Raw genomic sequence first — 17,807 nt, forward strand, 5'->3', positions numbered from 1 at the left:
TACAGAACCCAAAACAGAAAAGAGTCCTTACAATTATTGACGCTGACACCATTGCTTGACTAAATCAGGAAAACTAACGTGTTTTACCCAGATTGCAGGTCCCAACCAGATGCACAAAACAGACCAGCATCCCCTGAGAGCGTTGGCAGTACACTCTGTTTCTTTACTTTATTCCCAACCAGCACTGTTTTGACTGTTTTCCGAAGGTGAACACTAAATGAGACTTCCCGTTAGCGGTTGGTCCACAGCCAGTGCATTTGCAATGTAATGGGAAAGCTATTCGTTTTCAAGTCAGTTAGCAAAATTACACCACATTTGTAACGTTTACATTTTTTGACTGCATTGAATTTTTGATAAATGGGAAAATGTTTAAAACTACAAAGCAACACAAAAAAGTTTGGTAGAAGATCAGTTGAGGAGCTAGGAGTCCTGGATTGACAATTTAATTGAAATTTATGCACCATATTCTTTAGTTAATTAGGACAACGGAAATGATTGGCGCTGGGAGGGGCAGTGGTGGATGAAATGAAAGGAAGTCAGGTAGCGTGGAGGTTCTTTAAATCACAATCAGACTCTTGAGTGCAGGTTCCTGGCTGTTTGTCTCTGTTGAAAGTGTGTGTGGTACTGTTTTAATGCACTAGCTTAGAATATCTGAAGAGGAAAAATTGTGATTTATATTCTGAGTATATTTACAAATAAAACAAATAGCAAAATATGTTTATCAAAACAGTTAATTGTATTGAAAAGATGATCTTCGAAATTACTCAAGTCTGTAAGACTAGCTTATTTTATGCATGGCTGGCTAAATTGGAACAATTCACAGAGTAGCAGATTCCACATTTGCTCTTTTTTTTTTAACCGTGTGTAAAATCTCTCATTAATTTACATAATTGGCACAAACAGGGCTGCATAATATTTCTGATTCTTAGGTCTGTGAGCACCAGCATTGCAATTCTATTAATACTGCTTATATTTCTTCCATTATAAGCAAATCTCTTTACTACTTGATTTTGTTTTTGCTGTCAGGTTGCATATTGGAAAAGGTGTGCAGCTGGAGTGCAAAGGGGAAGGAGATGTCTGGGTACGATGTTTGAGCGATCATGCCGTCTTTGTGCAGAGCTACTACTTGGATCGAGAAGCTGGGCGTGCTCCTGGCGATGCAGTTCACAAGATTTACCCAAGTGCATACATTAAGGTTGGTTAAATTGGATTAACTGCTCGCTCAGGTTTTCATCTGCAGGATACATTCAAAACTTTTTTTTTTGAGTTGAGTAACTTTTAATATATATCAACAGTCAAGAATTCACACTTATTCTCCTTTTTTTTCCTTATTGTTATCGCCCCTATCTCTTGTTGCCCTAGTCCGCCTCTGACTTCCTCTCCACTTCCAAGTCCCTGTTCTTGAATGAATCATTGGGTACATTCCACATGGCATATCTTGAGCTTTCTCAAGGGAGATGATCCCAGGTTCAATCTCTGGTGTTTGTTGACATTAAAAAAATATTTTAATGCAGAATTTACAGACCACCTAACAAACTTTGGGACTATACTGACAGCTTCTCACTTTTATTTTCTTAATCATTTTTCTGGATGTGGGTGTTGCTGGTAAGGGTAGCATTTACTACCCATCCCTAGTTGCCATGAAGTGGCAAACTGCGCCACTTCAGAAGGATGTTAACTGTCAGCCATGTTGGTTTGAGACTGGGTAAGGATGGCAAGTTTCTTTCCTTCAAGGTCATTGGTGAACTCACCCATCTTCCTTTCCTCCCTTTTTGTGCGTCCTTCCTTCCTTTCTTTTGTCCTTCCTTTTTTCCTTCCTTAGTTTCGTCTTCCTGTCCTTCATTTTGTCCGTCCTTCCTTTCTTCCGTCCTTTCATTTCCTGTTCTTTCCTTTCATTTCTGGTCCTTTTTCCCATTCATTTCATTTCCTTTCTCCCTTCCTCCTTTCCTTTCTCCTACTTTCCTTTCCGTTCTGTCTCTTTCCTTTCCTCCCTCCCTCCATCTCTTGGGATTGTCCCAATGCTTCAGATAAAATAAATTATTTTGAAGTATAGTCACTGTTTGTTTGTAGCCAAATGAAAACAGCCATTTTGCAAACAACAATATCGTACAGACAATTGAAGGTATCATTAATTAATCTATTATTAATTGAAGGAAAGATGTGGGCCAGGGCAGGGAGAGGATCTCCTGCCTCTCTCTTTAAATAGTGCTCTGGGATTTTTTTATATCTACCTGAATGACCAGAAGAGATATGTGGGGTCTTAGTTTAATTTCTCATTGGAAGGACGACGCCCCTGACAGTGCATCACTCCATGGAACATGCTTTGGAGGCAGTTCAGAGAAGGTTCACTAGGTTAGGAAAATGGGAGGTGCAATAAGACCTGGGTGTCATGGTACATCAGTCATTGAAAGTTGGCAAGCAGGTACATCAGGCAGTGAAGAAGGCAAATGGCATGTTGGCCTTCATAGCTAGAGATTTGAATGTAGGAGCAGAGAGGTCTTACTGCAGTTGTACAGGGCCTTGGTGAGGCCACACCTGGAATATCGTGTGTTCAGTTTTGGTCTCCTAATCTGAGGAAGGGTGTTCTTGCTATTGAGGGAGTGCAGCGAAGGTTCACCAGACTGATTCCCGGGATGGCAGGGCTGACATATGAGGAGAGATTGGATCGACTGGCGTTTAGAAGAATGAGAGGGGATGTCATAGAAACATACAAAATTCTGAAGGGATTGGACAGGTTAGAGGCAGGAAATATGTTCCCAATGCTGGGGAAGTCCAGAACCAGGGGTCACAGTCTAAGGATAAGGGGTAAGCCATTTAGAGATGAGAAACTTCTTCACTCAGAGAGTTGTTAACCTGTGGAATTCTCTACCGCAGAAAGTTGTTATCCAGTTCGTTAGATATATTCAGAAGGGAGTTCGATATGGGCCTTTTGGCTAAAGGGATCAAGGGGTCTGGAGAGAAAGCAGCAAAGGGGTACTGAGGTTGAATGATCAGCCATGATCTTATTGAATGGTGGTGCAGGCTCGAAGGGCCTACTCCTGCACCTAATTTAGATGTTTCTATGTTGATTCCGGAGATGAGCGGGTTGACTTATGAGGAAAGGTTGAGTAGGTTGGGCCTCTACTCATTGGAATTCAGAAGAATGAAAGATGATCTTATCGAAACATATAAGATTATGAGAGGACTTGACTAGGTGGATACAGAGAGGATGTTTCCACTGATAGGGGAGACACGAACTAGGGGACATAATCTTAGAATAAGGGGCCACCCATTTCGTATTTTGATGAGGAGAAATTTCTTCTGAGGGTTATAAATCTGTGGAATTCACTGCCTCAGAGACCTGTGGAAGCTGGGACATTGAATAAATTTAAGACAGCGATAGACAGTTTCTTAACCAATAAGGGAACAAGGGGTTGTGGGGAGCGGGCAGGGAAGTGGACTGAGTCCATGATCATATTGAATGGCGGAGCAGGCTCGAGGGGCCGTATGGCCTACTCCTGCTCCTATTTCTTATATTCTTATAAAACTTGAGATACTCGGGTACTGGTCTTGAACCAACGATCTTCCTTCTCAGAGTTGAGACTAAGTTGCTATCAACTTAGCCAAGCTGATACAAAAGTACAAGGGTGCTAAGGTTCCAGCTATAAACAACATTGTTTTTTAATATTCATTCATAGGATATTGGCACCGCTGATGAGGCTAGTATTTACTGCCCATCCCTAGTTGCCGTTGAGAAGGTGGTGGTGGGCCGCTTTTTTGAACCACTGCAGCCCATATTGTGAAGTCCACAATGCTGCTAGGTAGGGAGTTCCAGGATTTTGATGCAGCAATGAAGAACGAACAATATATGTCCAAGTTGGGATGATGTGGGCAACTAGGGATAGTTCCATTTTTATCTATTCAGTCGTAGCCAAAGAAACACCTGCAATGGCTTCTCTTCCCACTCCCACATCATTATCTCTGGTGTCCCCCAAGGATCTATCCTTGGCCCCCTCCTATTTCTCATCTTACATACTGCCCTTCGGTGACATCATTCAAAAACACAGCGTCAGTTTCCACATGTACGCTGATGACACCCAGCTCTACCTCATCACCATCTCTTTCGACCCCTCCACTCTAAATTGTCACACTGCTTGTCCAGTACTGGATGAGCAGAAATTTCCTCCAATAAAATATTGGGAAGACCGAAGCCATTGTCTTCGGTCACTGCCACAAACTCTATTCCCTAGCTAACTACTCCATCTCTCACCCTGGCAACTGGCTGAGGCTGTCACTTCGCAACCTTGGTGTCATAATTGATCCCGAGGTGAGCTTCCGACCACACATCCGTGCCATCACTATGACCGCCTATTTCCACCTTCGTAAAATCGGCTTACTCCGCCCCTAGCTCAACTCATCTGCTGCTTAAACCCTTTATTACCTCTAGATTTGCGTGGCTTGGTGCAAACTTTTGATAATGCTCCTGTAAAGCGCCTTGGGACGTTTTACTACGTTAAAGGTGCTATATAAATACACGATGTGTGTGATTTGAAGGAGAAAATGGAGGTGATGGTGTTCCCTTGCACCAGCTGCCCATCCCCTTTTAGGTAGTGGAGGTTCTAGCTTTGGGAGGTGCTGCCGAAGAAGCCTTGGCAAGTTGCTGCAGTGCATCCTGTAGATAGTATACACTGCAGCCATTGTAATGATGGCTGTAACAATAGCCAGAATTCATATTGGTAACACCTTTATTATCAGTTTATTCTATGTAGTTATTTTTGCTGAAAATAAACTGCTTTTGTCTGACACCTGTTGTCTGTCGAAAGAATGAGAATCGGCAATAACAACTTGTATTTATTTAACATAAAGAAATGTCCCAGAAGCCTTGAAGGATCTGCAAATTCCCCATACAAGAGATCCTTTGAACTATGCCCATCTTCCATCTGATTATAGATGACCAATCCACCAGTGTTTTTGAGAAAAGTTAGTAGACTTGGCAATGTTACTTTCTCATGTACTTCAGTCTCAGAAACTGTCTTTCCATTTGATATTTAGAATACAGCAGAGACAGATGATATAGGAAGTGTTTAGTCTTTTATGAATGCTGGAAATGGTCAGTATCTGAGAATTTATTTTACGCGTTGACCACTCTGTGTGTGAAGAAGAATATTCTGATATCCATCTAAAATTCCCTGGATTCTGGAGAGGTCCCAGCAGATTGAAAAACCGCAAATGTAGCGCCCCTATTTAAAAAAGGAGGCAGACCAAAAGCAGGAAACTATAGACCAGTTAGCCTAACATCTGTGGTTGGGAAAATGCTGGAGTCCAGCAGTAGCAGGACATTTGGTTAAAGCATAATTCAATCAAACAGAGTCAGCACGGTTTTATGAAAGGGAAATCATGTTTGACAAATTTGTTGGTGTTCTTTGAGAATGTTAAGAGCAGGATGGATAAGGGGCAACCAGTGGATGTGGTGTACTTGGATTTCCAGAAGGCATTCGATAAGGTAACACATAAAAGATTACTGCACAAGATAAAAGTTCACGGGGTTGAGGATAATATATTAGCATGGATAGAGGATTGGCTAACAGAAAACAGAGAGTTGGGATAAATGGATCATTTTCCGGTTGGCAAACAGTAACTAGTGGGGTGCCATCGGGATCGGTGCTGGGTCCTCAACTATTTACGATCTATATTAATGACTTGGATGAAGGGACTTAGTGTAATGTAGCCAAGTTTGCTGATGATACAAAGATGGGTGGGAAAGCAAATTGTGAGGAGGGCACACAAAATCTGCAAAGGGATATAGGCAGGCTAAGTGAGTGGGTAAACATTTGGCAGATGGAGTATAATGTGGGAAAATGTGAGGTTATTCACTTTGGCAGAAAGAATAGAAAAGCAAATGATAATTTAAATGGAGAAACAAATCCTGAACTCCTTTACCTGAACTCCTTGTGACAGAACCATCTGGTGTTTAGCATCCAGTTTCTGCCTAGGATTCAATGACACCTAACTTTGGCTCACCAAACTGACATCAACTCGTTCAGATTATATTAGCATTTACACTACCAACCTCTCATCCGGAGCAGCACAATCTACTGAGTGAATTAACCCTTTCTTACAAATGATCAAAGATGTAGTCAGACAACAAAGTTGTGAACTGATATTATTAACCTTGGAATTATTGTTAGCCGCTGTTAAGCATTGAGTATGCAAATAATTAGTAGGTAGGGTTAAATTGACAAAATAAATAGAGGTTTCAAAAGCAGTTCACTTATTTCAGAGCAGTGCAACAAAACTTGCTTGTTTAAATTTACAGTTGAGATCAATGTCTGAAATTGTTATAAATTGGTGAGATTTATTTATCCTTAAATGGCAGAGAAGTTAACAGCATTAGATAGCCAATCCATTGAATAAATTAAAATCTCTTTTCTTGTAGTTACCAACATTTCCAGAAAGTATACAACCTCGTCCATCTGAGCTGGTAAACTTAGCCTTCTGCGCTGTCAGGCAGATGAACTTCTGTCTGTAGTTGGGGCTATCAATTCCTCCTGGATAATCTTCTGGGTAAATCTACCTTCCTAACTGGTAGCTGAATCTGGACTAGTTGGCTTAAATCTCAACTCTTGATATCTGGGACAACAACAACTTGTATTTATATAGCGTATTTAACGTCGTAAAATATCCCAAGGACCTTCAGGAGTGTTATATGACAAAATATTTGATACCGAGCCACGTAGGAGAAATTAGGGCAGATGACAAAAAGCTTGGTCAAAGAGGTAGGTTTTAAGGAGCATCTTAAAGAAGGAAAGAGAGGTAGAGAGGCGGAGAGGTTTAGAGAGGGAGTTCCAGAGCTTAGGGTCTAGGCAGCTGAAGGCACGGACACCAATTGTTGAGCGATTAAAATCAGGGATGCTCAAGATGGCAGAATTAGAGGAGTACAGCTATCTCTGGGAGGGTTGTGGGGCTGGAGGAGATTACAAAGATAGGGAAGGGTGAGGCAATGGAGGGATTTGAACACAAGGATGAGAATTTTAAAAGCGAGGCATTGCTTAACCGGGACCCAATGTAGGTCAGCGAACACAGGGGTGATGGGTGAACGGGTGCGAGTTTGGACCTGGGCAGCCAAGTTTTGAATAACCTCAGGTTTACGTAGGGTAGATCGTGGGAGGCCTGCCAGATGTGTATTGCAATAGTTAAGTCTAGAGGTAACAAAGGCATGGATGAGGGTTTCAGCAGCAGATGAGGTGAGGCAGGAGCGGAGATGGGCGATGTTACGGAGGTGGAAATAGGCGGTCGTAATTATGGCACAGTTATGTGGTTGGAAGCTCATGTCGGGGTAAAATATGACGCCAAGGTTGCGAACAGTCTGGTTCAGCATAAGACAGGCTAGGGAGAGGATAAAGTCGGTGGCTAGGGAACGGAGTTTGTGGCAGGACATTTGACCATCTATGTGCACACATCTGCCTTTATCTGGTTGGTATAACAGTATAGTCTTAACTTCTGTAAACTTTCTCTCTGAGTTGCACTTTTTGATTTTACATTTACTAGGCAGAGTACTCTGATACAGTTGGTGTTGTGTATATGGACTTTCAAAAGGCATTTGGTAAAGTACCATATACCAGGCTAGCAAAATTGAAGCCCATGGGATAAAAGAGGCAGCAGCAGCATGGATACAACATTGATTAAGGGATAGAAAACAAAGAGTTTGGGTGAATGGCTGTTTTTAACCTGTAGGGAGGTATACAGCGGCATCCCCCAAGGTTTAGTATAAGGACCACTACTGTTTTTAATACACATTAAAGACTTGGACTTGGGTAGAGGCCACAATTTTGAAACTTGCAGGCGACACGAAACTTGGAAGCGTAGTAAACAGTGAGGAAGATAATAATGGACTTCAAGAAGATATAGACAGGCTGGTGGAATGGGCAGTCACATGGCAGATGAAAATCGATGTAGAGAACTGTGAGGTGATATATTTTGGTAGGATGAATGAGGAGAGACCATACACACAAAATAGTAGAATTTTAAAGGGGATGCAAGAACAGAGACATCTGGGGTTCATTGTACACACATCTTTGAAGGTGACAGGTTAACAAAGCAGTTAATAAAGCATATGGGCTTTATAAATAGAGGCATAGAGTACAAAAGCCAGAAGTTATGCTAAACCTATATAAAACACTAGTCCGGCCTCAGCTGGAGTATTTTGTCCAATTCTGGGCACCACATTTTAGGAAAGACGTGAAGGCTTTGAAGAGTGTGCAGAAGAGATTTACTAGAATGGTTCCAGGGATGAGGGTAACGGTTATGTAGATAGGATGGTGAAGCTGGGGTTGTTGTCCTGGGAGCAGAGAAGGCTGAGAGATTTGATAGAGGTGTTTAAAATCATGAAGGGTTTAGTGAGAGTAAATAAAGAGAAACTGTTTCCAATGGCTGAAGGGTCGATAACGAGAGGGCACAGAAAGAACACACTGAACACTAATGAGACTCCATGGATGAATATAGCCATAATGGAACAATTGAGGATAAGGAAAGAGGTATACATTAAATACATAGACAGCAGAGGAATGCATGATCAGAAGGAATACGAAGGGATTAGGAGAGGTCAAAAAAACAATTAGGAAATCAAAGAGGAACTATGAAATTAAATTATCAAGGAACATAAAACAAAATAGTAAAATATTTTACAGACACATCAATTTAAAAAAAAAAGGAAGATTGGGATGAGAATAGGGATAGACAGGACAATGCCACAGGTAACGATAGGGAGATGGCAGAAATATTAAATCATTATTTTGCTTCGATATTTACCAGGGAGATAGAACAGGTGAGCATGACATTGGATGATGAGATAAGAGCTTTTAAAATTTTAAAAAGGGGATATATTAAATAAACTAATCAAACTAATCTATCCCTATTCTCATCCCAATCTTCCTTTTTTTTTTAAATTGATGTGCCTGTAAAATATTTTACTATTTTGTTTTATGTTCCGGATATAAAAGGGGTCAGAGGGTCTAGTAAGGAGGAGGAACTGAGGGAAATCCTTATTAGTCGGGAAATTGTGTTGGGGAAATTGATGGGATTGAAGGCCGATAAATCCCCAGGGCCTGATGGACTGCATCCCAGAGTACTTAAGGAGGTGGCCTTGGAAATAGTGAATGCATTGACGGTCATTTTCCAACATTTCATAGACTCTGGATCAGTTCCTATCGAGTGGAGGGTAGCCAATGTAACCCCACTTTTTAAAAAAGGAGGGAGAGAGAAAACAGGGAATTATAGACCGGTCAGGCTGACATCGGTAGTGGGTAAAATGATGGAATCAATTATTAAGGATGTCATAGCAGCGCATTTGGAAAGAGGTGACATGATAGGTCCAAGTCAGCATGGATTTGTGAAAGGGAAATCATGCTTGACAAATCTTCTGGAATTTTTTGAGGATGTTTCCAGTAGAGTGGACAAGGGAGAACCAGTTGATGTGGTGTATTTGGACTTTCAGAAGGCTTTCGACAAGGTCCCACACAAGAGATTAATGTGCAAAGTTAAAGCACATGGGATTGGGGGTAGTGTGCTGACATGGATTGAGAACTGGTTGTCAGACAGGAAGCAAAGAGTAGGAGTAAATGGGTACTTTTCAGAATGGCAGGCAGTGACTAGTGGGGTACCGCAAGGTTCTGTGCTGGGGCCCCAGCTGTTTACACTGTACATTAATGATTTAGACGAGGGGATTAAATGTAGTATCTCCAAATTTGTGGATGACACTAAGTTGGGTGGCAGTGTGAGCTGCGAGGAGGATGCTATGAGGCTGCAGAGCGACTTGGATAGGTTAGGTGAGTGGGCAAATGCATGGCAGATGAAGTATAATGTGGATAAATGTGAGGTTATCCACTTTGGTTGTAAAAACAGAGAGACAGACTATTATCTGAATGGTGACAGATTAGGAAAAGGGGAGGTGCAACGAGACCTGGGTGTCATGGTACATCAGTCATTGAAGGTTGGCATGCAGGTATAGCAGGCGGTTAAGAAAGCAAATGGCATGTTGGCCTTCATAGCGAGGGGATTTGAGTACAGGGGCAGGGAGGTGTTGCTACAGTTGTACAGGGCCTTGGTGAGGCCACACCTGGAGTATTGTGTGCAGTTTTGGTCTCCTAACCTGAGGAAGGACATTCTTGCTATTGAGGGAGTGCAGCGAAGGTTCACCAGACTGATTCCCGGGATGGCGGGACTGACCTATCAAGAAAGACTGGATCAACTGGGCTTGTATTCACTGGAGTTCAGAAGAATGAGAGCGGACCTCATAGAAACGTTTAAAATTCTGATGGGTTTAGACAGGTTAGATGCAAGAAGAATGTTCCCAATGTTGGGGAAGTCCAGAACCAGGGGACACAGTCTAAGGATAAGGGGTAAGCCATTTAGGACCAAGATGAGGAGAAACGTTTTCACCCAGAGAGTGGTGAACCTGTGGAATTCTCTGCCACAGAAATTGTTGAGGCCAATTCACTAAATATATTCAAAAAGGAGTTAAATGAAGTCCTTACTACTAGAGGGATCAAGGGGTATGGCGAGAAAGCAGGAATGGGGAGAAAGCAGGAATGGGGTACTGAAGTTGCATGTTCAGCCATGAACTCATTGAATGGCGGTGCAGGCTCGAAGGGCCGAATGGCCTACTCCTGCACCTATTTTCTATGTTTCTATGTTTTAACTCAAAAGAGGATAAAACCCCTGGTGCGGATGGGGTACAGCCAGGCATTTTAAAAGAATCTTAAGGAAGAGATAGCAGAGGCATTACTACACATTTAATAATTCGTTAGAAAAATATGTCGTGCCAGAGGACTGGCGGAAAGCTAACGTAATACCTATATTTAAGAAGGGAGATAGAACATGTCCAGGGAATTATAGACCAGCCAGCTTAACATCGGTGGTAGGAAAAATAATGCAATCCCTACTAAAGGAGAGAATAGAAGAACATCTAGAAATGAAAATTATAATAATGAATAGTCAGCATGGATTTCAATTGGGAAAATCTTGCATGACCGACCTTATTGATTTTTTTGAAGAGGTAACAGAGAGAGTAGACAATGGTCATTCAGTAGATATAACTTACCTAGATTTTCAAAAGGCATTCGATAAGGTACACCATAATAGACTAATGAATAAGTTCAGAGTATGCGGAGCCAGGGGACAAGTAACAGAATGGATCGCTAGCTGGCTTCTGGACAGAAAGCAGAGAGTGGGAGTAAAGGGCAGCTATTCACAGTGGCAGAAGGTGGGTAGTGGTGTTCCACAAAGATCAATGCTAGGGCCACTGCTGTTCACAATTTACATTAATGATTTAGACTTTGGAATCAAAACCACAATTTCTAAATTTGTGGATGATACCAAATTGGGGGGATAGTCAATACTGAGGAGGACTGCAACAAATTACAGGAGGACATTAATAAACTTGCAGAGTGGGCAAATAATTGGCAAATGAAGTTCAACACAGATAAATGTGAGGTAGTACATTTTAGAGGAAGAATAGGGAGGTCACTTATTACTTGGAAGGTGCGAGTCAAGGTGGGGTAGAGGAACAAAGGGATCTCTGAGTGCAAATGTACCAATTACTAAAAGTTGCAACACAGGTTAACAAGGCCAAAAAAAATGCAAACCAAGCACTAGGGTTTATTTCTAGAGGGATAGAATTGAAAAGTAGGGAAGTTATGCTAAACCTGTATCGAACCTTGGTTAGACCACACTTCGAATATTGCGTGCAGTTCTGGACGGCATATTATAAAAAGAATATAGGGGTGCTGGAGACGGTGCAGAGAAGATTTACAAGGATGATACCAGAAATGCAAGGGTATACACATCAGGAAAGAATGAACAGGTTGGATCTCTTTTCTCTTGAAAAAAGAAAGCCTAATAGAGGTCTTTAAAATTATGAAAGGTTTTGATAGAGTGGATACCGAGAGAATGTTTCCACTTGTGGGGAAGAGCATAACTAGAGGCCATCAATATAAGATAGTCACCAAGAAATCCAATAGGGAAATCAGGAGAAAATTATTTGCCCAAAGAGTGGTGAGAATGTGGAACTCGCTACCACAGGGAGTGATTGAAGCGAATAGTATAGATACATTTAAGGAGAGGCTAGACAAACATATGAGGGAGAAGGGAATAGAGGATTACACTGATGGATTTAGATGAGAAAAGACAGGAGGAGGCTCGAGTGGAGCATAAACGCTAGCATGGACTGGTTGGGCCAAATGACCTGTTTCTGTGCCGTATATCCTATGTAGATTTGTGATTGACAAAAGAACCAGAGGCGACATAAGCAAAAACTTTTACGCAACGAGTGGTTAGGATTTGGAATGTAGTGCCTGATATGCTGGTGGGAACAGAGTCAATAGTATCCTTCAAAAGGGAATTGGATAAATACTTGAAGGAGAAAAATTTGCAGATGTATGGGGAAAGAGCGGGGGACTAACTGGATTGCTCTTCGAAAGAGCTGGTGCAGACTCAATGGGCCAAATGCCCTCCTTCAGTGCTGTACTATTCTATAATTCTACCTTCTACAGCAAATACTACAACTAAAGAAGAAACATGCTGCCCCTTCCCTTCGTGATATCATGCAAAGATATGGAGTCACATTCCACGTGTATACTCATTGCACCCAGCTGCAACCATCCCCTCTCTCGACTCCTCCACACTCTCTGTGCTTGTCTGACATCCAGTTTTGGAAGAGATGCAGTTTGTTCCCGTTAAACCTTGGGAAATCCGAAGCTGTTAGCTTCGGCCATTGCTACTGCCTCAAGCACCATGCCTTCGCCACTAATTCTATTGCCCTCCCTGGCCACTGTCTCAGGTTGAACATCAGTTCACAACCTAGGCTTCTAATTTAATCGCGAGTTGAACTTTTGAAACCACATCCTCAAAGACTGCCTACTTCCACTCCATAACATCGCTCGTCTCCATGCCTACCTCAGCTCACCTGCTGCTGAAACTCACATCCATGCCTTTATCACCTCTAGGCTTGATTATTCCAGTGCATGCCTTGTCTGCCTCCCATCCTCCACCTCCATAAACTTCAGATCATCCCAAACTCTGCAGCCTTTATCCTATCCTGCACAAAGTCCTGCTTTCCCATCACTCCTGCGCTCTGTAGCCGCCTGGTCCCCCAATGCCTTTAGTTTAAACATCTCATCTTTGTGTTTAAATCTCTTCATGGCCATCCCCTCCCTATCTCTAACCTCCTCCAGCCCTGCAGCCTTCCTACACCAAATTATGTGTTTCTACAACTCTGGCCTCTTGTGCATCCACCCTTCCCTGTTTCTTCACCATTGAGGCCTTCAGCTGTCTAGATTCACGCTGTGCTATTCCCTCCTCAAACCCCTCTGATACACAACTTCCCTCCTGTTCTTTGGCAGAACACCATTTTTTTTTCTGATTTTACCTCTGTGAAGAGCCTTGGAAGGCATTTTTCTATGTTGCAGGTGTTATTTTAATGCAAGGTTGTTATTTGGGAAATCAAATGTGAGTAGAATTCCAGTTGCTTAAAAAAGAACAGGTCTTCTAAATAAATATTGCTGTTTCAAGGTAATAATTCAGTGTTTTCCACTGAAGAAATAGCAGTTTTAAAATTCAATTTGTTTGTGTTTCAGGTGTTTGATTTGCGTCAGTGTCACCGTCAGATGCAACAACAGGCTGCTACTGCTCAAGCTGCAGCCGCTGCCCAGGCAGCAGCTGTTGCTGGAAACATCCCTGGACCAGGTTCAGTGGGAGGCATTGCCCCAGCAATTAGTAAGTTACCATACCAGTTGGCATTCAGTATTTTGCACAAAACATAAAGTTGAGAAAATAAACATTTTGCCTATCAAAATCCATTCTTTTGATGCCCTAACTTTCTCATTCTTCATTTAGCATTCTCCGCAGATCACTAGAGTTCAACTGGCTCACTGTTGTTTTGGCAGAACCATGTGGAAAGATTGAGTAGACTAGGCCTATATTCTCTAGAGTTTAGAGGAATGAGAGATGATCTCATTGAAACATACAAAATTCTTGCGGGGCTTGACAGGGTAGATGCAAGGAGGATGTTTCCCCTGGCTGGGGAGTCTAGAACCAGGGGTCACAGTCTCAGTATAAGGGGTCGGCCATTTAGGACTGAGAAGAGAAGAAATTTCTTCACTCAGAGGGTGGTGAATCTTTGGAATTCTCTACCCCAGAGGGCTGTGGATACTCAGTCATTGAGTATATCCAAGACAGAGATTGATAGATTTTTGGATATTAAAGGATATGGGGATAGTGCAGGCAAGTGGAGTTGAGGTAGAAGATCAGCCATGATCTTATTGAATGGCAGAGCAGGCTCGAGGGGCCGAATGGCCTACTCCTGTTTCTAATTCTTATGTTCTTATGTGGTGGCAATGCCCTCTCTTTTTTTTGAAATGATGCATGTTGTTTAATATTCACTTCATATACTGTTTAATATGTTGGTTGGCATCGGCCTACATGGTATCCCTACCTGCTTTGTAACTATCCTGACATGCAACAGAGTGTTCTCCGGTTGGAAGAATATTCTCTGCTCCCAAACACACCTGTGTATTTTGTGAGTTTGGACTGTTGAGAGAGTTTTCCTTTTTCATCTTGATGTAGTTTATGTGTAGATGGTAGTTTCTACTTTAGTTACTTTAGCTTCTGATTACTCAAAAACAAATGGTTTGCCATCAGTAATTGGCATCATTATCTAATTTACACCACCTTAGCTACATCCCGATTGCTACCACCTTTCACAAAGTCAGATGATTCTGCATTGCATGTGGAATGTTGGTGTCCTTTGCTTTTGGGCATCTCATTCTGAAGGCTCAGAGCCCTAGTCTGTGGGGTCCTTTTTTTAAAGAGTGGTTATCGTGGTCCTTGTGATGGTCTGTGATCTTTGCTGTTTTATTTTGGTTTAGGTCCTCAGCCCCCACACCCAACGATTGGGTCTTTGTTACCATGTACGTCCTGGGCAAGTTTGAGACCCCAGGGTACCAATGCTGGAGAAAAGTAGAGACCCTTTCTGACAACTCCCAGTTGTATGGTCGGAGTTCTTTGGTTAAAGATTTAACATTCTTAATGCTTCATTAGTGAATTTGTTGGTATAGCTACTTTTTTATCCACTGTCTGCTCCACAGAGTACTATCCTGGAATCAGTTAAGCTTCTGACTGGTGATTGGTAAAGGAATATGAAGATATTGATATCAGTCTGCTAGAAAATAGCGGCAACGAAGAGCTGCAGGCCACATCCAGGGGTCATGCCTGTTGGGGCCCTCCTACATCTACAAATCCCGCCACCTACCGGTGCCACGTGCTAATGAGTTTAAGAATAGGATAGAGAGGAGAAACATGTGGCTGGAAAGTTGGTGTAGGAGGGAGAGCTTTAAATTCTTGAGGCATTGGGACCGCTTCTGGGGGAGATGGGACCTGTACAAACCGGACGGGTTGCATCTCAACAGCGCCGGGACCAATATCCTCGCGGGGTGATTAAACTAGCTTGGCAGGGGGATGGGAACCTGAGAACGAATTCAAAAGGGAAGGAAGTAAAGCAGAAATTGGATAGCAAGAATCTAGACAGCGAATCTGTAAGACAGAGGAAACAGGGCTCAGTATGTAGTAAGCAAGGAGGTCTTCCTGTGCTGAATGGTATATATTTTAATGCGAGGAGTATAGTGTATAAGGCGGATGAGCTAAGAGCACAGGTAGACACTTGGGAGTATGACATTATAGCCATTACAGAAACATAGCTGAAAGAGGGACAGGTTTGACAGATCAATATTCCTGGCCGCAGGATTTTTAGACAAGATAGAGAAGGGGGTAAAAAGTGTGGGGGGTTGGGGGGGTTCGCGGTACTGATTAAAGAAACTATTACAGCGGTGAGGAGGGATGATGGGCCCAAGTTTCCACATGATTTGCGCCTGATTTTTAGGAGCAACTGGTGGAGAATGGACTATCTTAGAAATCGCAATTCTCCACATTTTTTTTTCTGCAGTTCTAGTCAGGTAGAACAGTTCTACTTTGGAACAGAATTTTTTCTTCAAAAGGGGGCGTGTCCGGCCACTGACGCCTGATTTCAAAGTTTCCACAGTGAAAACGTACTCCAAACTAACTTAGAATGGAGCAAGTGAAGATTTTTGTAGAACTGAAAAAACCTGTTCTACACATTAAAAAAAAATCAGGCGCAGGTTACAAATTAGGCGTCCAGAATGAGGTGGGGGGGGAGGGGGGAAGGGAACTCATTAAATTCTACAATAAATCCTTATTTATACTTCTACAAATATTATACAAATAAATCCAACCTGATCCGGAGGGGGAGGAGGAGGAGGAGGAGGAGGAGGATCATCATCTTTCCCGCGTGGGGGGGGGGGGGGGGGGAGAGGAGGCACCCGTTCTTCCCGTGGGGGGGGGGGAGAGGAGGCACCCGTTCTTCCCGTGGCGGGGGGGGAAGAGGCGCCCATTCTTTCCCGCAGGTGGGGGGGAGGCGCCCATTCTTTCCTGCGGGGGGGGGAGGGGCCACAGTGAGAAGGCTGCAAGTGCTGATGTGCTGATGGCAATGTGCTTTTATTAAAAAATGGTCAAAAATTAAACAGCTACAAAGAACTACAAAAATGGCCGAGTGCCAATGTTTCCTTCACACTGCGCGTGCACGAACGCTCCAACGTGCACGCGCAGCGTTGCCGGCAGGAAAAAAACTAATTTAAATAGTACCCGCCCCCTTCCACTTACAAAATCGGCGTGAGTGTAGGCTCCGCCCCCCTGGGCGCCACGCCAGGCAGACAAGGAGCTGCAGGGCGCTCCAGAATCGCGAGTTTTTTTTTAGGCGCCGTTTTAGGCATGAAAAACGGGCGCCCAGCTCGGAGGGGCACCCGTTTTTTATCGTGTGGAAACTTGGGCCCGATATGTTAGAGGGATCATCAAATGAGGCCATATTGGTCGAATTGAAAAATAAAAAAGGGGCGATCACACTGCTGGGCGTGTATTACAGACCCCCAAACAGTGGGAGGGAGATAGAGGAGCAGATATGTAGGGAAATTGCTGTGAAGTCCAAAAAACATAGGGTAGTAATAGTAGGGGATTTTAACTATCCAAATATTGATTGGGACAAATTTAGTGTGAAGGGTATCGATGGTGCGGAATTCTTGAAATGCATTCAAGATAAAAAATTTTTTAGTCAGTATCTAGCAAGCCCAACACTAGAGGGGGCAGTGTTGGATTTAGTTTTGGGGAATGAAGCTGGGCAGGTTGAAGGGGTATTAATGGGAGAGCACTTGGGTGCCAGTGACCATAATCCAGTCAGATTCAAGTTGGTATGGATAAGGACAAGAATAGGCCTGGAATAAAAGTCCCGAATTGGGGAAAAGCTAATTTTGCTAAGTTAAGGAGTGATTTGGCCATAGTGGACTGGAAACAGCTACTTGTGGGTAAATCAGTGTCGGAACAGTGGGAGGCATTCAAGGAGGCGCTCCGGAAGGCTCAGGCCAAACATGTGCCTTTTTAAAAAAAAAGGTTGGCAAAAATAATTCTGGAGCCCCCTGGATGTCTAGGGACTTACAGGGGAGGATTAAGAAAAAAAGGGATGCTTATGTCATCTACCAACGGTTAAATACTTTAGAATCTTTAGAGGAATATAGGAAGTTAAGAGACAAAATTAAAAAGGATATTAGGAATGCTAAGAGAGAGCACAAGAAATTCTTGACCAGTAAAATTAAGGAAAACCCTAAGATGTTCTATAAATATATTAAGAGTAAGAGGGTAACTAAGGGCAGGGTAGGGCCTATTCGAGACCATGAGGGTAATCTTTGTGTGGAGGAGGAAGATGTTGGTAG

The 17,807-nt window shown here is 42.8% G+C and overlaps 1 protein-coding gene across 2 annotated transcripts in view; it reads left to right on the top strand.

Moving 5' to 3' along the window:
- Nucleotides 1–17,807, top strand: part of smad4b (SMAD family member 4b) — a 119,428-nt gene that overhangs the window by 89,253 nt on the left and 12,368 nt on the right. For both annotated transcript variants that reach the window (XM_070867501.1, XM_070867502.1), the window contains exons 10-11: nt 1,027–1,195; nt 13,611–13,749. In XM_070867501.1, coding sequence (XP_070723602.1) covers nt 1,027–1,195; nt 13,611–13,749 — 308 coding nt within the window. The remainder of the gene's footprint in view (nt 1–1,026; nt 1,196–13,610; nt 13,750–17,807) is intronic.

Source organism: Pristiophorus japonicus, chromosome 2 (assembly GCF_044704955.1).
Source record: "Pristiophorus japonicus isolate sPriJap1 chromosome 2, sPriJap1.hap1, whole genome shotgun sequence".
Classification (NCBI taxonomy): domain Eukaryota; kingdom Metazoa; phylum Chordata; class Chondrichthyes; family Pristiophoridae; genus Pristiophorus; species Pristiophorus japonicus.